Source organism: Scomber japonicus, chromosome 5 (assembly GCF_027409825.1).
Source record: "Scomber japonicus isolate fScoJap1 chromosome 5, fScoJap1.pri, whole genome shotgun sequence".
NCBI classification, from domain to species: Eukaryota; Metazoa; Chordata; class Actinopteri; order Scombriformes; family Scombridae; genus Scomber; species Scomber japonicus.
This window is the reverse complement of record NC_070582.1, coordinates 66,146-91,704: the sequence shown is the minus strand read 5'-3', so window position 1 is coordinate 91,704 and position 25,559 is coordinate 66,146. Positions and strand designations below refer to the sequence as shown.

The window sequence follows — 25,559 nt, the reverse complement described above, 5'->3', positions numbered from 1 at the left end:
TCTGTGTTGAGGGTTAGGGTTAGTAAGCTAATATCACAGTTCTGTGTTGGGTTAGGGTTAGTAAGCTAATATCACGGCTCTGTGTTGGGTTAGGGTTAGTAAGCTAATATCACGGCTCTGTGTTGAGGGTTAGGGTTAGGGTTAGTAAGCTAATATCATGGTTCTGTGTTGAGGGTTAGGGTTAGGGTTAGTAAGCTAATATCACAGCTCTGTGTTGAGGGTTAGGGTTAGTAAGCTAATATCATGGCTCTGTGTTGGGTTAGGGTTAGTAAGCTAATATCACGGCTCTGTGTTGGGTTAGGGTTAGTAAGCTAATATCACGGCTCTGTGTTGAGGGTTAGGGTTAGTAAGCTAATATCACGGCTCTGTGTTGAGGGTTAGGGTTAGTAAGCTAATATCACGGCTCTGTGTTGAGGGTTAGGGTTAGGGTTAGTAAGCTAATATCATGGTTCTGTGTTGAGGGTTAGGGTTAGTAAGCTAATATCACGGCTCTGTGTTGAGGGTTAGGGTTAGTAAGCTAATATCACGGCTCTGTGTTGAGGGTTAGGGTTAGTAAGCTAATATCACGGCTCTGTGTTGAGGGTTAGGGTTAGTAAGCTAATATCACGGCTCTGTGTTGAGGGTTAGGGTTAGGGTTAGTAAGCTAATATCATGGTTCTGTGTTGAGGGTTAGGGTTAGTAAGCTAATATCACAGCTCTGTGTTGAGGGTTAGGGTTAGGGTTAGTAAGCTAATATCATGGTTCTGTGTTGAGGGTTAGGGTTAGTAAGCTAATATCACTGCTCTGTGTTGAGGGTTAGGGTTAGTAAGCTAATATCACAGCTCTGTGTTGAGGGTTAGGGTTAGTAAGCTAATATCACAGCTCTGTGTTGAGGGTTAGGGTTAGTAAGCTAATATCACAGCTCTGTGTTGAGGGTTAGGGTTAGTAAGCTAATATCATGGCTCTGTGTTGGGTTAGGGTTAGTAAGCTAATATCACAGCTCTGTGTTGAGGGTTAGGGTTAGTAAGCTAATATCACAGCTCTGTGTTGAGGGTTAGGGTTAGTAAGCTAATATCACGGCTCTGTGTTGAGGGTTAGGGTTAGTAAGCTAATATCACGGCTCTGTGTTGAGGGTTAGGGTTAGTAAGCTAATATCACAGCTCTGTGTTGAGGGTTAGGGTTAGTAAGCTAATATCACGGCTCTGTGTTGAGGGTTAGGGTTAGTAAGACTCAGACCTCAGACAGAGAACATTAGGAGAGCATTAGGAGAACATCAGGAGAACATTAGGAGAACATCAGGAGAACATCAGGAGAACATTAGGAGAGCATTAGGAGAACATCAGGAGAACATTAGGAGAACATCAGGAGAACATCAGGAGAACATTAGGAGAGCATCAGGAGAACATCAGGAGAACATCAGGAGAGCATTAGGAGAACATCAGGAGAACATCAGGAGAACATCAGGAGAACATTAGGAGAACATCAGGAGAACATCAGGAGAACATTAGGAGAGCATTAGGAGAACACCAGGAGAACATCAGGAGAACATTAGGAGAACATCAGGAGAACATTAGGAGAGCATCAGGGTTATTATTATTCTGGTGACCTCAGGATGTTCTACAGAAGACAACAGTGGATCCTTCCATGGTTAATAAGAACCCGACCCCTCTCCGGGTGGTATAGTACCGTAAAGACAGACAGAGGGTTCACCTTAAGGTGCAAAGACCTCAGACAGGGTTCACCTTAAGGTGCCAGATTAGACTTAGCTCAGTTCAGGAACCGAAGTAACTCTAATCAACCAGAACCAGAACCTGAAGACTTGGGCCGTGTGTGATGGTTGATGCGTCTCATAGACCACCAGAGTTAGCGGGTTCGGGGTTGTGATGATCTACAGAGACACTAAAACTAAAACTGTCCAGATATTTATGGGCCTGGCTCCCGTTGGGACACGTGAAGGATTTAAAGCGTAACCCACTTTAATGATTCTGGTTTTGGTTGCAGCTTCAGTCCGGCTGAGACCAGCAGACGGATCGCCAGGTTCAGTCCGGCTGAGACCAGCAGACGGATCGCCAGGTTCAGTCCGGCTGAGACCAGCAGACGGATCACCAGGTTCAGTCCGGCTGAGACCAGCAGACGGATCACAAGGTTCAGTCCGGCTGAGACCAGCAGACGGATCACCAGGTTCAGTCCGGCTGAGACCAGCAGACGGATCGCCAGGTTCAGTCCGGCTGAGACCAGCAGACGGATCGCCATGATCTTCATCCTCATCTTCATCGGTGAGATCACCTCCATGTTTCTCGTCAGACGGTATCAGTCTTCACTTCCTGTAAAATTCAGAATAGAATTTAAAATCCTTCTCCTCACTTTCAAAGCTCTTAATGATCAGGTTCCATCATATCTGAAAGAACTCATAGAACCTTATGAACCTACTAGAACACTGCGCTCCCAGCTCATAGAACCTTATGAACCTACTAGAACACTGCGCTCCCAGCTCATAGAACCTTATGAACCTACTAGAACACTGTGCTCCCAGCTCATAGAACCTTATGAACCTACTAGAACACTGCGCTCCCAGCTCATAGAACCTTATGAACCTACTAGAACACTGCGCTCCCAGCTCATAGAACCTTATGAACCTACTAGAACACTGCGCTCCCAGCTCATAGAACCTCATGAACCTACTAGAACACTGCTCCCAGCTCATAGAACCTTATGAACCTACTAGAACACTGCGCTCCCAGCTCATAGAACCTTATGAACCTACTAGAACACTGTGCTCCCAGCTCATAGAACCTTATGAACCTACTAGAACACTGCCTTCCCAGCTCATAGAACTTTATGAACCTACTAGAACACTGTGCTCCCAGCTCATAGAACCTTATGAACCTACTAGAACACTGTGCTCCCAGCATGCAGGCCTACTTGTGGTTCCTAGTATCTCTAAAAGTAGAACAGGAGGCAGAGCCTTCAGTTCTCAGGTTCTTCTCCTGTGGAACCATCTCCCAGATTGGTTCCGGGGGGCAGAACCCTCTCTACGTTTAAGAGGCTTCAAACGTTCCTTTGTGATAAAGCTTCTAGTTGGGGTTCCAGCTCCTAGTTTATGCTGCTATAGGCTTAGACTGCCGGGGGACTCCCATGATGCACTGGGCTCCTCTCTCCTCCTCCCTCTCTCTCTCTATCCATCCATCTATCCTCTCTCCTCCTCCCTCTCTCTCTCTCTATCCATCTATCCTCTCTCCTCCTCCCTCTCTCTCTCTATCCATCCATCTATCCTCTCTCCTCCTCCCTCTCTCTCTCTATCCATCCATCTATCCTCTCTCCTCCTCCCTCTCTCTCTCTATCCATCCATCTATCCTCTCTCCTCCTCCCTCTCTCTCTCTATCCATCCATCTATCCTCTCTCCTCCTCCCTCTCTCTCTCTATCCATCCATCTATCCTCTCTCCTCCTCCCTCTCTCTCTCTATCCATCCATCTATCCTCTCTCCTCCTCCCTCTCTCTCTCTATCCATCCATCTATCCTCTCTCCTCCTCCCTCTCTCTCTCTATCCATCCATCTATCCTCTCTCCTCCTCCCTCTCTCTCTCTATCCATCCATCTATCCTCTCTCCTCCTCCCTCTCTCTCTCTATCCATCCATCTATCCTCTCTCCTCCTCCCTCTCTCTCTCTATCCATCCATCTATCCTCTCTCCTCCTCCCTCTCTCTCTCTATCCATCCATCTATCCTCTCTCCTCCTCCCTCTCTCTCTCTATCCATCCATCTATCCTCTCTCCTCCTCCCTCTCTCTCTCTATCCATCCATCTATCCTCTCTCCTCCTCCCTCTCTCTCTCTATCCATCCATCTATCCTCTCTCCTCCTCTCTCTCTCTCTCTATCCATCCATCTATCCTCTCTCCTCCTCCCTCTCTCTCTCTATCCATCCATCTATCCTCTCTCCTCCTCCCTCTCTCTCTCTATCCATCCATCTATCCTCTCTCCTCCTCCCTCTCTCTCTCTATCCATCCATCTATCCTCTCCTCTCCTTCCTCCCTCTCTCTCTCTATCCATCCATCTATCCTCTCTCCTCCTCCCTCTCTCTCTCTATCCATCCATCTATCCTCTCTCCTCCTCCCTCTCTCTCTATCCATCCATCTATCCTCTCTCCTCCTCCCTCTCTCTCTCTATCCATCCATCTATCCTCTCTCCTCCTCCCTCTCTCTCTCTATCCATCCATCTATCCTCTCTCCTCCTCCCTCTCTCTCTCTATCCATCCATCTATCCTCTCTCCTCCTCCCTCTCTCTCTCTATCCATCCATCTATCCTCTCTCCTCCTCCCTCTCTCTCTCTATCCATCCATCTATCCTCTCTCCTCCTCCCTCTCTCTCTCTATCCATCCATCTATATCCATTAACATTCATGTTCTATTAATGCATCAATAAGATAAACTTCTTCACTCTGAGTCTGGTTCTGAGGGTTCTTCCTGTTAAAAGATGTTCTCCCACTCTGAGTCTGGTTCTGAGGGTTCTTCCTGTTAAAAGATGTTCTCCCACTCTGAGTCTGGTTCTGAGGGTTCTTCCTGTTAAAAGATGTTCTCCCACTCTGAGTCTGGTTCTGAGGGTTCTTCCTGTTAAAAGATGTTCTCCCACTCTGAGTCTGGTTCTGAGGGTTCTTCCTGTTAAAAGATGTTCTCCCACTCTGAGTCTGGTTCTGAGGGTTCTTCCTGTTAAAAGATGTTCTCCCACTCTGAGTCTGGTTCTGAGGGTTCTTCCTGTTAAAAGATGTTCTCTCACTCTGAGTCTGGTTCTGAGGGTTCTTCCTGTTAAAAGATGTTCTCCCACTCTGAGTCTGGTTCTGAGGGTTCTTCCTGTTAAAAGATGTTCTCCCACTCTGAGTCTGGTTCTGAGGGTTCTTCCTGTTAAAAGATGTTCTCCCACTCTGAGTCTGGTTCTGAGGGTTCTTCCTGTTAAAAGATGTTCTCCCACTCTGAGTCTGGTTCTGAGGGTTCTTCCTGTTAAAAGATGTTCTCCCACTCTGAGTCTGGTTCTGAGGGTTCTTCCTGTTAAAAGATGTTCTCCCACTCTGAGTCTGGTTCTGAGGGTTCTTCCTGTTAAAAGATGTTCTCCCACTCTGAGTCTGGTTCTGAGGGTTCTTCCTGTTAAAAGATGTTCTCTCACTCTGAGTCTGGTTCTGAGGGTTCTTCCTGTTAAAAGATGTTCTCCCACTCTGAGTCTGGTTCTGAGGGTTCTTCCTGTTAAAAGATGTTCTCCCACTCTGAGTCTGGTTCTGAGGGTTCTTCCTGTTAAAAGATGTTCTCCCACTCTGAGTCTGGTTCTGAGGGTTCTTCCTGTTAAAAGATGTTCTCCCACTTTGAGTCTGGTTCTGAGGGTTCTTCCTGTTAAAAGATGTTCTCCCACTCTGAGTCTGGTTCTGAGGGTTCTTCCTGTTAAAAGATGTTCTCCCACTCTGAGTCTGGTTCTGAGGGTTCTTCCTGTTAAAAGATGTTCTCCCACTCTGAGTCTGGTTCTGAGGGTTCTTCCTGTTAAAAGATGTTCTCCCACTCTGAGTCTGGTTCTGAGGGTTCTTCCTGTTAAAAGATGTTCTCCCACTCTGAGTCTGGTTCTGAGGGTTAGGGTTCTATGTGGAAAGAGCCTTCACATGACTCTGTTGGAGCTTTATAAATAAAGATTGATTGATAGGACAGTATCAGTAGGACGGTATCAGTAGGACGGTAGGACGGTAGGACAGTATCAGTAGGACGGTATCAGTAGGACGGTAGGACAGTATCAGTAGGACGGTAGGACGGTAGGACGGTAGGACAGTATCAGTAGGACGGTAGGATGGTATCAGTAGGACAGTAGGACAGTAGGACAGTAGGACAGTAGGACAGTAGGACAGTAGGACAGTAGGACGGTAGGACAGTATCAGTAGGACAGTAGGACGGTAGGATGGTATCAGTAGGACGGTAGGACGGTAGGACAGTATCAGTAGGACGGTAGGACAGTATCAGTAGGACAGTAGGACGGTAGGACAGTAGGACAGTAGGACGGTAGGACAGTATCAGTAGGACGGTAGGACAGTATCAGTAGGACAGTAGGACGGTAGGACACTAGGACGGTAGGACGGTAGGACAGTATCAGTAGGACAGTAGGACGGTAGGACAGTATCAGTAGGACAGTAGGACGGTAGGACAGTATCAGTAGGACGGTAGGACAGTATCAGTAGGACGGTAGGACGGTAGGACGGTAGGACGGTAGGACAGACAGGTGAGTAGGCCGGGGACAGGGACAGGTACGCCTCTCTCAGCAGACATGTGATCACTTGCTGATCTGTGATGGAGAATATTTAACCTGCTGCTGCTTGTTCTGCCTCACGCTGTCTGACTCACACATTCCTCTTCTTTTCTTCTTCTCTTCCTTAACCCTCCGTTTGTTCTTCTAACCAAACCTTCCTGCTGACAGGAACCCTAACCCCCCCCCCCCCCATCTAACCCTAACCCTAACCCCCCCCCCCCACCTAACCCTGACCCCTTCTATCTAACCTTAACCCTCCATTTGTTCTTCTAACCAAACCTTCCTGCTGACAGGAACCCTAACCCCCCCCCCCCCCCCCATCTAACCCTAACCCTAACCCCCCCCCCCACCTAACCCTAACCCCTTCTATCTAACCCTGACCCAATCTATCTACCCCCCCCCCCCCCATCTAACCCTAACCCTAACCCCCCCCCCCCCCACCTAACCCTAACCCCTTCTATCTAACCCTGACCCAATCTATCTACCCCCCCCCCTCCCCCTATCTAACCCTGACCCAGATTAAATGTTGTCTCTGATCACAGATGATCAGGATGAGTGGAATATTAATATGTAATAATGAAAGTTTATGGCTCCATCACATGGAAATATACTTTTACCCGTATCTCTGATCCATGTTTACATCTTCCTGAGCTTTCTGTTGCTGTCTGCAGGTCTTCTTCCAGCAGCCCAGCTCCAGCAGGACCAGCAGGACCAGCAGGACCAGCAGGACCAGTGTCCTCGCGGCTCCTGTAATCCGCAGCTCGGTGACCTCATGGTGGGTCGGGCCCCTCAGCTCTCAGCCTCCTCCACCTGCGGCCTGCATGGACCCAATAATTACTGCATCCTCGGATACTTAGAGGTCACACACACACACACACGCACACACGCACACACACACACACACCCACGCACACGCACACGCACACGCACACACACACACCCACACACACACACACACACACACACACACACACACACACACACACACCCACACACACGCACACGCACACACACACACCCACACACACACACACACACACACACACAGGTAATCATTGTTTTGTGTGCAGGTTTATAGAATATGTGTATATATACACTCACCCATCCAAATAAATGAAATCAGCTGTTAGGGTACAGGGTGGGTACAGCCACCCTGTACCCTAACCCTGACCCTAACCCTGCGATAGGGTTAGGGTCAGGCCACCTGTACCTAACCCTGACCCTAACCCTGTGATAGGGTCAGGGTTAGGTACAGGTGGCCTAACCCTGACCCTGCGATAGGGTCAGGGTCAGGGTTAGGTACAGGTGGCCTAACCCTGACCCTGACCCTGTGTTAGGGTCAGGGTTAGGTACAGGTGGTCCAACCCTAACCCTGAGATAGGGTTAGGGTCAGGGTTAGGTACAGGTGGCCTAACCCTGACCCTGTGATAGGGTTAGGGTTAGGCCACCTGCACAACAAGTCCAGGCAGGAAACGTCCTCGCTCCTAAATATTCCACAGTCACTGTCAGTGTTATAACAAAGTGGAAGCGATTGGGAACGACAGGCGCAGCGTGCTCAGAGTTCACCAACTAACCCTAACCCTAACCCGCTGCAGACCTCCAGACTTCATGAGGCCTTCAGATGAAGAGCAGAGTGCTGCAGACCTCCAGACTTCATGAGGCCTTCAGATGAAGAGCAGAGTGCTGCAGACCTCCAGACTTCATGAGGCCTTCAGATGAAGAGCAGAGTGCAGAGAGCTGAGCAGCTGCATCAAGCCAAACATCACCAGGTGCAAAGCGTCGATGCAGCGGTGTAAAGCAGCTACTGGACTCTAGAACAGTGAAAAACTCAGATTTTGATTTCTAACCCAAACTCTGGTTGACTTGGAGGAGTTTTTGGGATCATTGTCTTCCTGGAGAGTCTGATGATCCCCAAGGTTCAGTTTCTCAACAGAAGGAATCACGTTCATCTTTCAAGCAAATCTAGCTCTGAAAAAACGTTCATTGATAAATCCTTACAATCTTTGGAGGGGTTCAATATTCCTTACTGCATCTGTGACTACAACACACACACACACACACACACAGCGAAAATCGTTGTGGGAGAACTTCCTGTGGACAGACCAACATGGAGAACTTCCTGTGGACAGACCAACATGGAGCTTTTTGGTGATGATGTCATGGTACAGCAGGCATCTCAAACTCATTCCACAAAGGTTCATGTGGCTGCAGGTTTTCATTCCAACCTAACTCACTCTTCAGTCAGCTGATTGGTGCGCATGTGTGCTCCTGCTTGGTTGGAATGAAACCTGCAGCCACATGAACCTTTGTGGAATGAGTTTGAGATGCCTGGTTTACAGGAAATGAAATGTGGCCTTCAAAGTAAAGTTCCCTTCAGTCACACATTTTGGTTGTTTGCTGCTTCTGGCAGCGGATGTGTTGACTGTGACATCATGATAAACAACGTAATGGCCAGTGTCTCTGCCAGAGGTCAGAGGTCAGAGGTCAGGGGTCAGGGGTCAGGGATCTGGTTCATGGTTACAGGAAGTTATTGATTAGTTATTGTTTCCACAGTGTGTGCTACCAAACATTAAGCTGAAGGTTCATGTAGTCCATTGAGATCTGTGGAACAGCCTGGCAGCTCCTCCCCCTGCTGGAGGAACGATGGAACAGCCTGGCAGCTCCTCCCCCTGCTGGAGGAACGATGGAACAGCCTGGCAGCTCCTCCCTCTGCTAGAGGAACAGCATGGCAGCTCCTCCCCCTGCTGTAGGAACAGCCTGGCAGCTCCTCCCCCTGCTGGAGGAACAGCCTGGCAGTTCCTCCCCCTGCTGGAGGAACGATGGAACAGCCTGGCAGCTCCTCCCTCCCCCTGCTGGAGGAACGATGGAACAGCCTGGCAGCTCCTCCCCCTGCTGGAGGAACAGCCTGGCAGCTCCTCCCTCCCCCTGCTGGAGGAACGATGGAACAGCCTGGCAGCTCCTCCCTCTGCTAGAGGAACAGCCTGGCAGCTCCTCCCCCTGCTGGAGGAACGATGGAACAGCCTGGCAGCTCCTCCCCCTGCTGGAGGAACAGCATGGCAGCTCCTCCCCCTGCTGGAGGAACAGCCTGGCAGCTCCTCCCCCTGCTGGAGGAACAGCCTGGCAGTTCCTCCCCCTGCTGGAGGAACGATGGAACAGCCTGGCAGCTCCTCCCTCCCCCTGCTGGAGGAACGATGGAACAGCCTGGCAGCTCCTCCCCCTGCTGGAGGAACAGCCTGGCAGCTCCTCCCTCCCCCTGCTGGAGGAACGATGGAACAGCCTGGCAGCTCCTCCCCCTGCTGGAGGAACAGCCTGGCAGCTCCTCCCTCCCCCTGCTGGAGGAACGATGGAACAGCCTGGCAGCTCCTCCCTCTGCTAGAGGAACAGCCTGGCAGCTCCTCCCCCTGCTGGAGGAACGATGGAACAGCCTGGCAGCTCCTCCCTCTGCTAGAGGAACAGCCTGGCAGCTCCTCCCCCTGCTGGAGGAACGATGGAACAGCCTGGCAGCTCCTCCCCCTGCTGGAGGAACAGCCTGGCAGCTCCTCCCTCTGCTGGAGGAACGATGGAACAGCCTGGCAGCTCCTCCCTCTGCTAGAGGAACAGCCTGGCAGCTCCTCCCCCTGCTGGAGGAACGATGGAACAGCCTGGCAGCTCCTCCCCCTGCTGGAGGAACAGCCTGGCAGCTCCTCCCGGTTGAAGGTGTTCCTCACTGATGCGGCTCCATTTAAAAGGGAAATAAACAGGCTTTGTGTTTAGATATGTAAAGGCAGCACACACACACACACACACACACACACACACACACACACACACACACACACACCCCTCATCCCTCATCCCTCCTGGGGGGTTAGGGGTTGGGGGGGGGGTTGGGGTTGGGGGGGGGGTCTCCCTCCTGGTGGGATGATCTGATTGGTTGAATGTGTCTCCATCAGGAGGAGCAGAAGTGCTTCACGTGTGACTCTCGGCTGCCGTACGATCGCCATAGCAACCCCGACAGCCACCGCATCGAGAACGCCATCACGACCTTTGACCCCGAGCGTAAAATGAAGTGGTGGCAGTCTGAGAACGGTGAGATAACCTCTGACCCCTGACCCTAACCCTGACCCTGACCTCTGACCCTAACCCTGTATATGACCTCTGACCCTAACCCTGACCCCTGACCCTAACCCTGTATATGACCTCTGACCCTAACCCTGACCTCTGACCCTAACTCTGTATATGACCTCTGACCCTAACCCTGAGATACATAAATAAATATGTGTGTGTGTGTATGTGTGTGTGTGTGTGTGTGTGTGTGTGTGTGTGTATGTGTGTGTGTGTGTGTGTGTGTATCTCTGTGTGTGTGTGTGTATGTCTGTGTGTGTGTGTGTGTGTGTGTGTGTGTGTGTGTGTGTATGTGTGTGTGTGTGTGTGTGTGTGTGTGTGTGTGTGTGTGTGTGTGTGTCTGCAGGAGTCCACCAGGTCAGCATCCAGCTGGATCTGGAGACCGTGTTCCAGTTCAGCCATCTGGTCCTCAGCTTCAAGGTATACTGGTTCATACTGGTTCATACTGGTTCATACTGGTTCATACTGGTTCATACTGGTCTGGTTCATACTGGTCTGGTTCATACTGGTCTGGTTCATACTGGTTCATACTGGTTCATACTGGTTCATACTGGTCTGGTTCATACTGGTCTGGTTCATACTGGTCTGGTTCATACTGGTTCATACTGGTTCATACTGGTTCATACTGGTTCATACTGGTCTGGTTCATACTGGTTCATACTGGTTCATACTGGTCTGGTTCATACTGGTTCATACTGGTTCATACTGGTTCATACTGGTCTGGTTCATACTGGTTCATACTGGTTCATACTGGTCTGGTTCATACTGGTCTGGTTCATACTGGTTCATACTGGTTCATACTGGTTCATACTGGTTCATACTGGTTCATACTGGTTCATACTGGTTCATACTGGTTCATACTGGTCTGGGCCAATGATGGTCTCCCTGACCTGATCAAGCCCATCAGAACCAGTCCTCAGACGGGGACCTCCTGTGATGTCACTTCCTGTGTTGTCTGTGATGTCACTTCCTGTGTTGTGTGTTGCAGAGCTTCCGCCCGGCGGCCATGTTGGTGGAGCGCTCGAAGGACTTCGGGAGAACGTGGAAAGTGTTCCGATACTTCGCGGAAGATTGTTCGCTTCATTTCCCGACGGCGTCGCGTCGGCCGGCCGACGGCATCGAACACGTGGTCTGTGACAGCCGGTACTCGGGGTCCGAGCCCTCGTCTGACGGAGAGGTAACTGGTTATACTGGTTATACTGGTTATACTGGTTATACTGGTTTATACTGGTTTATACTGGTTATACTGGTCTATACTGGTTATACTGGTTTATACTGGTTTATACTGGTCTATACTGGTCTATACTGGTTATACTGGTTATACTGGTTATACTGGTTATACTGGTTATACTGGTTTATACTGGTTATACTGGTCTATACTGGTTATACTGGTCTATACTGGTTATACTGGTCTATACTGGTTATACTGGTTTATACAGAACGTGTCTCCTCCACCAGGTGGTGCTAAAAGCTTTGGATCCAATCTTTGAAATAGAGAATCCGTACGCACCAGAGATCCAAGGTAGGTTACACCACCCACTAACCCAGTTACACCACCCACTAACCCAGATACACCACCCACTAACCCAGTTACACCACCCGCTAACCCAGTTACACCACCCGCTAACCCAGTTACACCACCCGCTAACCCAGTTACACCACCCACTAACCCAGTTACACCACCCGCTAACCCAGTTACACCACCCACTAACCCAGTTACACCACCCACTAACCCAGTTACACCACCCACTAACCCAGTTACACCATCCACTAACCCAGTTACACCACCCGCTAACCCAGTTACACCACCCGCTAACCCAGTTACACCACCCACTAACCCAGTTACACCACCCACAAACCCAGTTACACCATCAGCTCCACTAACCCAGTTACACCATCAGCTCCACTAACCCAGTTACACCACCCGCTAACCCAGTTACACCATCAGCTCCACTAACCCAGTTACACCACCCACTAACCCAGTTACACCATCAGCTCCACTAACCCAGTTACACCATCAGCTCCACTAACCCAAACCCAGTTACACCATCAGCTCCACTAACCCAAACCCAGTTACACCATCAGCTCCACTAACCCAGTTACACCACCCGCTAACCCAGTTACACCATCAGCTCCACTAACCCAGTTACACCACCCACTAACCCAGTTACACCATCAGCTCCACTAACCCAGTTACACCATCAGCTCCACTAACCCAAACCCAGTTACACCATCAGCTCCACTAACCCAAACCCAGTTACACCATCAGCTCCACTAACCCAGTTACACCACCCACTAACCCAGTTACACCATCAGCTCCACTAACCCAGTTACACCACCCACGTACTCAGAGCTGATCACCATCACCAACATCCGGATCAACTTCACCCGCCTCTTCACGCTGGGCGACACTCTGCTGGGCCGCCGCCGCAGGAACCCGCAGGACAAATATTACTACGCCCTTTACAACATGGTGGTGCGAGGAAGCTGCTTCTGCAACGGCCACGCCAGCCAGTGCATGCCCCTGGACGGAGGGCGGGGGGACGTCTACACCCAGGCCGGCATGGTACCCTCATTACTCTATAGTAGTATATATAGTATATATAGTAGTATATATAGTAGCCAGCCAGTATATATACTACTATATATACTATATATAGTAGTATATATAGTAGTATAGTAATATATATATAGTATATATAGTAGCCAGCCAGTGCATGCCTCTGGACGGGGGGACGTCTACACCCAGGCCGGCATGGTACATTACTCTCTACTGTAATATATATAATATATAGTAGTATATAAGTATATATAGTATATATAATAGTATATATAGTAGTATATATAGTAGTATATATAGTATATATAGTATATATATAATATATAGTAGTATATAAGTATATATAGTATATATAATAGTATATATAGTAGTATATATAGTAGTATATATAGTAGTATATAAGTATATATAGTATATATAATAGTGTATATAGTATAGTATATATTATACACTATAATTTGTTACACACTAACACATTATAACAGTTAATAACATTAAACTCCAGAGAGGTCAGGGGTCAGGGGTCAAAGGTCAAAGGTCAGAGGTCAGGGGTCAAAGGTCAAAGGTCAAAGGTCAGAGGTGCTTTGTGTTCAGGTCCACGGCCGATGCGTCTGTCAGCACGACACGGCCGGAGAGAACTGTGAGCGCTGTCGAGACTTTCACCACGACGCCCCCTGGAGGCCCGGAGGGGAAGGACACGTCTGCAGGAGTAACAACACACACACACACACACATACACACACACACACACACACACACACATACACACACACACACACACACACACACATACACACACACACACACACACACACACATTACACACACACACACACACACACACACACACACATTATTAATGTAATAATATGGTTCTGGGTCAGGGTCTCTAACCCCCCCCCCCAGGGTCAGGGTCTCTAACCCCCCCCCCCAGGGTCAGGGTCTCTAACCCCCCCCCCCTCCCCTCCTGCAGGTTGTGACTGTAACGGTCACTCTGACTCGTGCCACTTCGACGCGGCTCGGTTCGAGGCGTCGGGGGGGCGGAGCGGCGGCGTGTGTGACGGCTGCCGCCACGACCGGGTCGGACCTCACTGTGAGCGCTGTCGGCCGTTCCTGTTCCAGGACCCCCGGCGGGCCCCCCAGGACCCCGACGCCTGCATACGTACGTACCCTAACCCCCCCCCCCCAACCCCCAACCCCCCCCCCCCAACCCCTAACCCCCCCCCCCCCCCCACTGTTTGGATTACAGTAGAGGAAACGCTGCCCCCTGCTGTCAGAGCTGGAACACCTGAAGATGGTTTATTATGTGACCTGATGATGTAATGATGACGTAATGATGATGTAATGATGACGTAGTGATGATGTAATGATGACGTAATGATGACGTAGTGATGACCTAATGATGACGTAATGATGACGTAATGATGACGTAGTGATGACGTAATGATGACGTAGTGATGACGTAATGATGACGTAGTGATGACGTAGTGATGACATAATGATGACATAGTGATGACGTAATGATGACGTAGTGATGACGTAATGATGACGTAATGATGACGTAGTGATGACGTAGTGATGACGTAATGATGACGTAATGATGACGTAGTGATGACGTAGTGATGACCTAATGATGACGTAGTGATGACGTAGTGATGACGTAATGATGACGTAGTGATGACGTAATGATGACGTAATGATGACGTAATGATGACGTAATGATGACGTAATGATGACGTAGTGATGACGTAATGATGACGTAATGATGACGTAGTGATGACGTAGTGATGACGTAGTGATGACGTAATGATGACGTAGTGATGACGTAGTGATGACGTAATGATGACGTAGTGATGACGTAGTGATGACGTAATGATGACGTAGTGATGACGTAGTGATGACCTAATGATGATGTAGTGATGACGTAGTGATGACGTAATGATGACGTAGTGATGACGTAATGATGACATAGTGATGACGTAGTGATGACGTAATGATGACATAGTGATGACGTAGTGATGACGTAGTGATGACGTAATGATGATGTAATGATGACGTAATGATGACGTAGTGATGACGTAATGATGACGTAATGATGACGTAGTGATGACGTAATGATGACGTAATGATGACGTAGTGAAGACGTAATGATGACGTAATGATGACGTAGTGATGACGTAGTGATGACGTAATGATGACGTAATGATGACGTAGTGATGACGTAGTGATGACGTAGTGATGATGTAATGATGACGTAGTGATGACGTAGTGATGACGTAATGATGACGTAGTGATGACGTAATGATGACGTAGTGATGACGTAGTGATGACCTAATGATGACGTAGTGATGACGTAATGATGACGTAGTGATGACGTAATGATGACATAGTGATGACGTAGTGATGACGTAATGATGACATAGTGATGACGTAGTGATGACGTAGTGATGACGTAATGATGACGTAATGATGACGTAGTGATGACGTAATGATGACGTAATGATGACGTAGTGATGACGTAGTGATGACGTAGTGATGACGTAATGATGACGTAGTGATGACGTAGTGATGACGTAATGATGACGTAGTGATGACGTAGTGATGACGTAATGATGACGTAGTGATGACGTAGTGATGACGTAATGATGACGTAGTGATGACGTAGTGATGACGTAATGATGACGTAGTGATGACGTAGTGATGACATAGTGATGACGTAGTGATGACGTAGTGATGACGTAATGATGACGTAATGATGACGTAGTGATGACGTAATGATGACGTAGTGATGACGTAATGATGACGTAATGATGACGTAATGATGACGTAGTGATGACGTAGTGATGACGTAGTGATGACGTAGTGATGACGTAATGATGACGTAGTGATGACGTAGTGATGACGTAATGATGACGTAGTGATGACGTAATGATGACGTAATGATGACGTAGTGATGACGTAGTGATGACCTAATGATGATGTAGTGATGACGTAGTGATGACGTAATGATGACGTAGTGATGACGTAATGATGACATAGTGATGACGTAATGATGACATAGTGATGACGTAGTGATGACGTAGTGATGACGTAATGATGATGTAATGATGACGTAATGATGACGTAGTGATGACGTAATGATGACGTAATGATGACGTAGTGATGACGTAATGATGACGTAATGATGACGTAGTGAAGACGTAATGATGACGTAATGATGACGTAGTGATGACGTAGTGATGACGTAATGATGACGTAATGATGACGTAATGATGACGTAGTGATGACGTAGTGATGATGTAATGATGACGTAGTGATGACGTAGTGATGACGTAATGATGACGTAGTGATGACGTAATGATGACGTAGTGATGACGTAGTGATGACCTAATGATGATGTAGTGATGACGTAGTGATGACGTAATGATGACATAGTGATGACGTAGTGATGACGTAATGATGACATAGTGATGACGTAGTGATGACGTAATGATGACGTAATGATGACGTAGTGATGACGTAATGATGACGTAATGATGACGTAGTGATGACGTAATGATGACGTAGTGATGACGTAGTGATGACGTAATGATGACGTAGTGATGACGTAGTGATGACGTAATGATGACGTAGTGATGACGTAGTGATGACGTAATGATGACGTAGTGATGACGTAGTGATGACGTAGTGATGACGTAATGATGACGTAGTGATGACGTAATGATGACGTAGTGATGACGTAATGATGACGTAATGATGACGTAGTGATGACGTAATGATGACGTAATGATGACGTAATGATGATGTAGTGATGACGTAATGATGACGTAGTGATGACGTAATGATGACGTAGTGATGACGTAATGATGACGTAATGATGACGTAATGATGATGTAGTGATGACGTAGTGATGACGTAATGATGATGTAATGATGATGTAATGATGACGTAATGATGACGTAGTGATGATGTAGTGATGACGTAATGATGACGTAGTGATGACGTAATGATGACGTAATGATGACGTAATGATGACGTAGTGATGACGTAATGATGATGTAGTGATGACGTAGTGATGACGTAATGATGACGTAGTGGTGACGTAGTGATGACGTAGTGATGACGTAGTGATGACATAATGATGACGTAGTGGTGACGTAGTGATGACGTAGTGATGACGTAGTGATGACGTAGTGATGATGTAATGATGACGTAATGATGACGTAGTGATGACGTAGTGATGACGTAATGATGACGTAGTGGTGACGTAGTGATGACGTAGTGATGACGTAGTGATGACGTAGTGATGATGTAATGATGACGTAATGGTGACGTAGTGATGACGTAGTGATGACGTAGTGATGACGTAGTGATGACGTAATGATGATGTAATGATGACGTAATGATGACGTAGTGATGACGTAATGATGACGTAATGATGACGTAGTGATGACGTAATGATGACGTAATGATGACGTAGTGAAGACGTAATGATGACGTAATGATGACGTAGTGATGACGTAGTGATGACGTAATGATGACGTAATGATGACGTAATGATGACGTAGTGATGACGTAGTGATGACGTAGTGATGATGTAATGATGACGTAGTGATGACGTAATGATGACGTAGTGATGACGTAATGATGACGTAGTGATGACGTAGTGATGACCTAATGATGATGTAGTGATGACGTAGTGATGACGTAATGATGACGTAGTGATGACGTAATGATGACATAGTGATGACGTAGTGATGACATAGTGATGACGTAGTGATGACGTAGTGATGACGTAATGATGACGTAATGATGACGTAGTGATGACGTAATGATGACGTAATGATGACGTAGTGATGACGTAGTGATGACGTAATGATGACGTAGTGATGACGTAGTGATGACGTAATGATGACGTAGTGATGACGTAGTGATGACGTAATGATGACGTAGTGATGACGTAGTGATGACGTAATGATGACGTAGTGATGACGTAGTGATGACGTAGTGATGACATAATGATGACGTAGTGATGACGTAATGATGACGTAGTGATGACGTAATGATGACGTAATGATGACGTAGTGATGACGTAATGATGACGTAATGATGATGTAGTGATGACGTAATGATGACGTAGTGATGACGTAATGATGACGTAGTGATGACGTAATGATGACGTAATGATGACGTAATGATGATGTAGTGATGACGTAGTGATGACGTAATGATGATGTAATGATGATGTAATGATGACGTAATGATGACGTAGTGATGATGTAGTGATGACGTAATGATGACGTAGTGATGACGTAATGATGACGTAATGATGACGTAATGATGACGTAGTGATGACGTAATGATGATGTAGTGATGACGTAGTGATGACGTAATGATGACGTAGTGGTGACGTAGTGATGACGTAGTGATGACGTAGTGATGACATAATGATGACGTAGTGGTGACGTAGTGATGACGTAGTGATGACGTAGTGATGACGTAGTGATGATGTAATGATGACGTAATGATGACGTAGTGATGACGTAGTGATGACGTAATGATGACGTAGTGGTGACGTAGTGATGACGTAGTGATGACGTAGTGATGACGTAGTGATGATGTAATGATGACGTAATGGTGACGTAGTGATGACGTAGTGATGACGTAGTGATGACGTAGTGATGATGTAATGATGACGTAATGATGACGTAATGATGATGTAGTGATGACGTAATGATGACGTAATGATGACGTAATGATGATGTAGTGATGACGTAATGATGATGTAATGATGATGTAATGATGACGTAATGATGACGTAGTGATGACGTAATGATGACGTAGTGATGATGTAATGATGACGTAATGATGACGTAATGATGATGTAGTGATGACGTAGTGATGATGTAATGATGACGTAGTGATGACGTAGTGATGACGTAGTGATGACGTAATGATGACGTAGTGATGATGTAATGATGACGTAGTGATGACGTAATGATGACGTAATGCTCTCTGTGTTGCAGCGTGTGACTGTGATGCGGGGGGGTCAGAGGGGGGGGGTCTCTGTGACCCTCTGAGCGGTCAGTGTGTCTGTAAAGGAAACGTCGAGGGGCAACGATGCGACCGCTGCAAACACGGATTCTTTGGTCTGAGACACGAAGACCCGGCCGGCTGCCAGAGTGAGTTTATTATCATATAGTTTATATTATATAATTATATTATTTATATTATTATAGTTATATTAATTATATATATACACACACATATAAATATATAAATATATAAATGTATAAATATATAAATGTATAAATATATAAATATATAAACATATAAATGTATAAATGTATAAATATATAAATGTATAAATGTGTATATATAACAGTAAGAGTTGATAAATAATTAGTGACCTTTGTGTGTTGTGTGTATTTTGTGTGTTGTGTGTGTTGTGTGTTGTGTGTGTTTTGTGTATTTTGTGTATTTGCAGAGTGCACGTGTCACGCTTTGGGAAGTTTGGGGTCATGTGATCAGCTGACAGGAAGATGTGAATGTGACCGACTGGCGAGCGGAGAGCAGTGTGACCGATGTGTGGTACGTTAATGTGTGTGTGTGTGTGTGTGTGTGTGTGTGTGTGTGTGTGTGTGTGTGTGTGGTACGTTAATGTGTGTGTGTGTGTGTGTGTGTGTGTGTGTGTGTGTGTGTGTGTGTGGTACGTTAATGTGTGTGTGTGTGTGTGTGTGTGTGTGTGTGTGTGTGTGTGGTATGTTAACGTGTGTGTGTGTGTGTGTGTGTGTGTGGTATGTTAACGAGTGTGTGTGTGTGTGTGTGTGGTACATTAATGTGTGTGTGTGTGTGTGTGTGTGTGTCCAGGCAGGGTTCTGGGGTCTGGGGGACTCGGGGTTCAGGTGTTCTCCGTGTGACTGCGATGTCGGAGGATCCCGAAGCAACGCGTACGTTCTTCTTTAATTTAATTAAACCCTCGCAGCTGATTGGTGCAAACAGGAAACAGGTGATGTGATCACTTCCTGTCTCCTCAGGTGTTCTCCTCATGGCGGTCAGTGCACCTGTCTGCCCAACATGGCCGGTCGGCGCTGCACCGAACCCACCGCCGGCCACTTCCTGCCGCCGCTGGACTACTTCCTGTATGAGGCGGAGCTCGCTGCCGCGCTGCATGATGGGAACTCTGCTGCTGCTCTGGTGTGTAAAACACATGATGATGTCACTGATGATGTCACTGATGATGTCACACAGGGAACAGATTAAAGCAGCAATGCTAAGCTCAAAGTTCAATCTGTCACTTCTCTCATCAAGGCGGGACTTCCTGCAGCCGTGTCCAGGGATTGGGTCATACAGGTAGACAGATGTAGCCAATCAGGGAGCTCCACAGGTCCGCTGCCTGGTTCATTAACCAAGAAGTCCGATAAACAGCAGGGGGCGCTAGCAGGGGGCGCTAGCAGGGGGCGCTAATAAGAATGAATCATTCGTTGCAGTAATAATGACGGTTCGGGTCTCTGATGCATCACAGCTGTTAGTGATGTCATCCTAGAAGCGTTGCTAACCCTGCTCCTCAATCCGTCCCTGGGGCTAGGCATGTTAGCGTGTTTAACGTGTTTAGCGTGTTTAGCGCATTTAGCATGTTTAGCATGTTTAACGTGTTTAACGTGTTTAGCGTGTTTAGCATGTTTAGCATGTTTAGCGTGTTTAGCGTGTTTAGCGTGTTTAACGTGTTTAGCGTGTTTAACATGTTTAGCGTGTTTAGCGTGTTTAGCATGTTTAACGTGTTTAGCGTGTTTAACGTGTTTAGCGTATTTAGCATGTTTAGCGTGTTTAGCGTGTTTAACGTGTTTAGCGTGTTTAGCGTGTTTAGCGTGTTTAACGTGTTTAGCGTGTTTAGCGTATTTAGCGTATTTAGCATGTTTAGCGTGTTTAGCGTGTTTAGCGTATTTAGCGTGTTTAACGTGTTTAACGTGTTTAGCGTATTTAACGTTGTATGTTGTGTGCGTGTTCTCAGCGGGACCCGACCGTCCCACCGGACTGCGTGCAGTATTACAGAGAACGAGGATTCGGCTTCCAGCTCTCTAAGGGTCGAGTGGTTCTGATCCGGAGGACTCGGCGGGCCCGCCTCAGGAGGCAGACTCTGCAGCCGGGCCGGATCCCGCTGGAACCGGGTCACGCCCTGCAGATCATCCCCCGCCAGAGGACGCCCGGCCAGTCCGTCACATGGAGCGGCCTGGGATTGGTCAGAGTCCTGGATGGGGCGGGGCTTAGGTTCACTGTAGACAACCTTCCTTCCTCCATGGAGTACCGGCTGGTGATCCGCTACGAGCCCGAGGTGAACCAACCCGTCATTAACCCCAACCCCTAACCCCAACCCCAACCCCAACCCCTAACCCCTAACCCTTCCTCCATGGAGTACCGGCTGGTGATCCGCTACGAGCCCGAGGTGAACCAACCTGTCATTAACCCTAACCCCTAACCCCTAACCCCCTAACCCCCTAACCCTTAACCCCAACCCGAACCCCCTACCCCCAACCCCTACCCCCAACCCCTAACCCCTAACCCTAACCCTAACCCTTCCTCCATGGTATACCAGCTGGTGATCCGCTACGAGCCCGAGGTGAACCAACCTGTCATTAACCCCAACCCCAACCCCTAACCCCTAACCCCAACCCTACCCCCAACCCCTAACCCCAACCCCCAACCCCTAACCCCTACCCCCAACCCCTACCCGCAACCCCTACCCCCAACCCCTAACCCTAACCCTAACCCTTCCTCCATGGAGTACCGGCTGGTGATCCGCTACGAGCCCGAGGTGAACCAACCTGTCATTAACCCTAACCCCAACCCCTAACCCCTAACCCTACCCCCTAACCCCTAACCCCAACCCCAACCCCAACCCCTAACCCCTAACCCTACCCCCTAAGCCTACCCCTAACCCCTAACCCCTAACCCTAACCCTATTAACCAGAAGCTTCATTTAATAAAATTATATATATTCTGAAATGTTTTAACCTCCTCAGACTCCATCTGATTGGTTGGCATCAGTCAGCGTCATCACGCTGTCGCCCGGCGATGGCGGCTGCAGCAGCGACCCGACAGGAAGTAAAACTCTGATTCTCCCCGGAAACACCAGGTGAGACCTCTGACCGCTGACCTCTGACCTCAGAGCTCACGTGGTTCCGGCGTGCAGGTCACATGACTCTCGTGTTGTTTGCAGAGGCGGCGTTCTGGACTCTCCGCTGTGTCTGAACGCGGCGGCTCGATACTTGGTGGACGTCTCGTTTAACGTTCAGTCCGGACCCGAAGCCTCGCACATCCTCATCGACTCGGTGAGTCCTCGAACCCGAACCCGTCTCTGACCGATCAGAACTAACGTGTGACGATGTCTATTCTTTGACTTTTTCAGATGGGTTTGATTCCCATCATCGAATCCATCCGTGACTTCTGCTCCCAGAGCGAGCTCGACTCTTTCCGACGCTTCCGCTGCGTCGGATTAACCGTCGAACTCGACTCGCAGGAGTCGCTGCCGGAAGTCTGTGAAGGTCTAATCGGGAGCATGTCGGCCCGGATCCACAACGGAGCTGTTCGTAAGTTCTTTAACACAAAGGGTTGATGGTTATCTCCTCTGTAAGGTCCTCTAACTGTAACTCTCCCGTCCAGCCTGCAGGTGTAACGTGATTGGCTCTCTCGGACCGTCCTGCAGTAAAGTGGGCGGGTTGTGTGAATGTAAACCCAACGTGATTGGCCGTTGCTGTGATACCTGTGCGCCACAGACTTTTGGATTTGGACCTGACGGCTGCAAACGTGAGAAACTGAAATACTGCAAACCCCTGAACCCTAACCCTAAACCTGAACCCTAACCTTAAACCTGAACCCTAACCCTAAACCTGAACCCTAACCCTAAACCTGAACCCTAACTCTGAACTACATTCAGCTTTAATAGGGTTAGGGTTACCCTAAAGAAACTCAGTGAGTGACTTCCTGTCCTGGTTTATCCGCAGCGTGTCAGTGCGACCCCCGCGGCTCAGTGTCAGAGCTCTGTGATCAGGTCAGAGGTCAGTGTGCGTGTCGCTCAGGGGTGACCGGTCGGCACTGTGGACGCTGTCAGGCGGGATTCTGGGGTTTCCCTCACTGCCGACCCTGCGAGTGCAACGGCCTGTCCGACGTCTGCGATGAACAGAGCGGAGAGTGCCAGACCTGCAGAGAGCACGCCACCGGACCTCGCTGTGACAGGTCAGATACATAAATACATTATATATCTATAAATATATATAAATATATATTATATATCTATAAATATCTATAAATATATATTATATATCTATAAATATCTATAAATATATATTATATATCTATAAATATATATAAATATATATTATATATCTATAAATATAAAACACTGTGACAGGTCACATATATAACCCTAACCCAGCCTCCAGAACTCTGACCTGTTGTACTGATGCAGGTGTGTGGAGGGTTACTATGGTAACCCAGCCTCCAGTCTTATAGACCTGTTGTACTGATGCAGGTGTGGTGAGGGTTACTATGGTAACCCAGCCTCCAGAACTCTGACCTGTTGTACTGATGCAGGTGTGTGGAGGGTTACTATGGTAACCCAGCACCCAGAACTCTGACCTGTTGTACTGATGCAGGTGTGTGGAGGGTTACTATGGTAACCCAGCCTCCAGACAGCCCTGTCAGCCATGCCTGTGTCCAGACATTCAGGGCAGCGGACGATTCTTCGCCTCTTCCTGCAACCAAAACCCACAATCCCTTGGTCTGACCTGCAACTGCTGGGAGGGGCACAAAGGTAGGAGCCTGTACTTACTCTGCTTTCACTCAGGAGTTCAGGGTCCTGCAGGTCAGGTAGCATTCATCCTGTGAGTCGTGTGTTTAGAGAGTTCAACACAGTCAAAATGCACCAAACTCTAGCTGACACTGGCTCTCAGGTCCACAGTGCAACAGATGCAGTCCTGGTTTCTATGGCGACCTGACGTTGACGGGTTCCCGCTGTGAAGAGTGTCCGTGCAACAACAACATCGACCCAGACGAGCGAGACGCCTGCGACAGTGTGACCGGAAAATGTCTGCACTGTCTCCACAACACGATGGGACCAAACTGCCAAAACTGCAAACCGGGTTACTATGGCAACGCCCTAGAGCAAGACTGCAAAGGTAAGAGTTTAAAATATTTTAAATGAGGGCTTAAAAAGTAAGGAGGGGGGTTTAAATGCCTGGACTTACTTTAATAAGTCTGAATGTGTTTGTATATGTGTTGTGTTTCATATATTTGCTTCTGATTGATTTCCCAGAATGCTCCTGTGACCGGCGGGGGACAGAGGTGACTCGGTGTCCTCTGGGGAGTCCCTGTTTCTGTGATCAGGCGACCGGACAGTGCCCCTGCAGGACAGGTGCGATGGGCGTCCTCTGTGACGAGTGTGAGGACGGATACTGGAACCTGGACGGAGCGTCAGGCTGTCAGCCTTGCAGCTGTGATCCTGCAAACTCTTTCTCCAACATCTGCAACAAGGCAAGACCCTCACCACCAATCACAGAGCTGTCCTTTACATGCTGACACATTTATTAACTGCTGAACACAAAGTGAAACATGCATGTGTTTAGGTGTCGGGACAGTGTCCCTGCCGTCCTGAGTTCGGAGGAAGACAGTGTGATGAATGTGGAGAAAATCATTTTGGGAACCCTGACCTGCAGTGCATCTGTGAGAGAAAACACAAACACCTCCAATATTTCTTTAAACCTTTCTGTATCACCTAACCCTAACCCTCATCTTGTTCTTAGCTTGTGACTGCAACATGGAGGGAACCGTGCGCCCGTCATGTGACCCTGAAACGGGCGAGTGCATGTGTCGGACCGGTGTCACCGGTATCTTCTGTGATGAGTGCGCTCCTGGCTACGACTCAGCGTTCCCCGCCTGTAAGGAGTGTCACCCCTGCACGACCCTCTGGGCCCAAAACGTTACCGACGTGCAGCGAGCGGCTCAGAGGATGAGAACCTTCATTCCTCGCCAGGGTGACAATCAGCCCGGACATAATCGCCACCGGCAAAGGATGCTGGAGATGCACTCTAAGCTGGAAGGTCTCACCAACCTGACGGCACTTTCCCCGCCGAAGGTGGACAAGATGGCAAAACTGTATCAGAAGATCGGGTACGTTGTTCACTTATTATCTAACAGTAAAATAAGATTTTCCCACGCTGCTGATTAAACAAGAATTCATGAGTGAAGCCAGAAATCAGTAACTGAAAGATTAATTAAATAAATAAATAATAAAGAACATTTAATAAACTTTGTCTGGGTTTCATGAAAGGCGCTTTACAAAATAAAGTTATTATTATTATTATTGACACTTGTGTGTTTAACATGATGAAAATACAGTATTTTAATAAGTTGTAGAATGACTGATGGAGTCTGAATGTCTCATGTTTTGTCTCGACTTTACTGTCTTTAAAATCAGAGGTTAGGGTTAGAACAAGCTGCTTCAGGGTTAGAGGGGTTAGATCTAATCTAACAGGGTTAGGGTTAGATCTGATTCAGTCACACAGAGTTTAGTGTTTTAAGTGACTGAACCTGTTTTTAGGGGTGAAGCAGATCTGTGCTCTTTGTAAGAAGTGAAACTGCATTTTCTTCTCA

The 25,559-nt window shown here is 47.9% G+C and overlaps 1 protein-coding gene across 1 annotated transcript in view; it reads left to right on the top strand.

Moving 5' to 3' along the window:
• Positions 1–2,230: 2,230 nt before the first annotated feature.
• lamb4 (laminin, beta 4) overlaps positions 2,231–25,559 on the top strand; it is a 34,150-nt gene continuing 10,821 nt past the window's right edge. The window contains exons 1-25 of the mRNA XM_053319294.1: positions 2,231–2,255; positions 6,919–7,106; positions 10,180–10,315; positions 10,698–10,771; positions 11,340–11,528; positions 11,810–11,873; positions 12,703–12,917; positions 13,506–13,620; positions 13,885–14,073; positions 18,938–19,093; positions 19,399–19,502; positions 19,782–19,861; positions 19,949–20,108; positions 20,223–20,264; positions 20,923–21,243; positions 21,932–22,044; positions 22,129–22,240; positions 22,318–22,498; positions 22,572–22,715; positions 22,913–23,144; positions 23,564–23,721; positions 23,861–24,085; positions 24,223–24,440; positions 24,533–24,629; positions 24,710–25,076. Of these exons, the coding sequence (XP_053175269.1) occupies positions 2,231–2,255; positions 6,919–7,106; positions 10,180–10,315; positions 10,698–10,771; positions 11,340–11,528; positions 11,810–11,873; positions 12,703–12,917; positions 13,506–13,620; positions 13,885–14,073; positions 18,938–19,093; positions 19,399–19,502; positions 19,782–19,861; positions 19,949–20,108; positions 20,223–20,264; positions 20,923–21,243; positions 21,932–22,044; positions 22,129–22,240; positions 22,318–22,498; positions 22,572–22,715; positions 22,913–23,144; positions 23,564–23,721; positions 23,861–24,085; positions 24,223–24,440; positions 24,533–24,629; positions 24,710–25,076 (3,905 nt within the window). The remainder of the gene's footprint in view (positions 2,256–6,918; positions 7,107–10,179; positions 10,316–10,697; positions 10,772–11,339; positions 11,529–11,809; positions 11,874–12,702; positions 12,918–13,505; positions 13,621–13,884; positions 14,074–18,937; positions 19,094–19,398; positions 19,503–19,781; positions 19,862–19,948; positions 20,109–20,222; positions 20,265–20,922; positions 21,244–21,931; positions 22,045–22,128; positions 22,241–22,317; positions 22,499–22,571; positions 22,716–22,912; positions 23,145–23,563; positions 23,722–23,860; positions 24,086–24,222; positions 24,441–24,532; positions 24,630–24,709; positions 25,077–25,559) is intronic.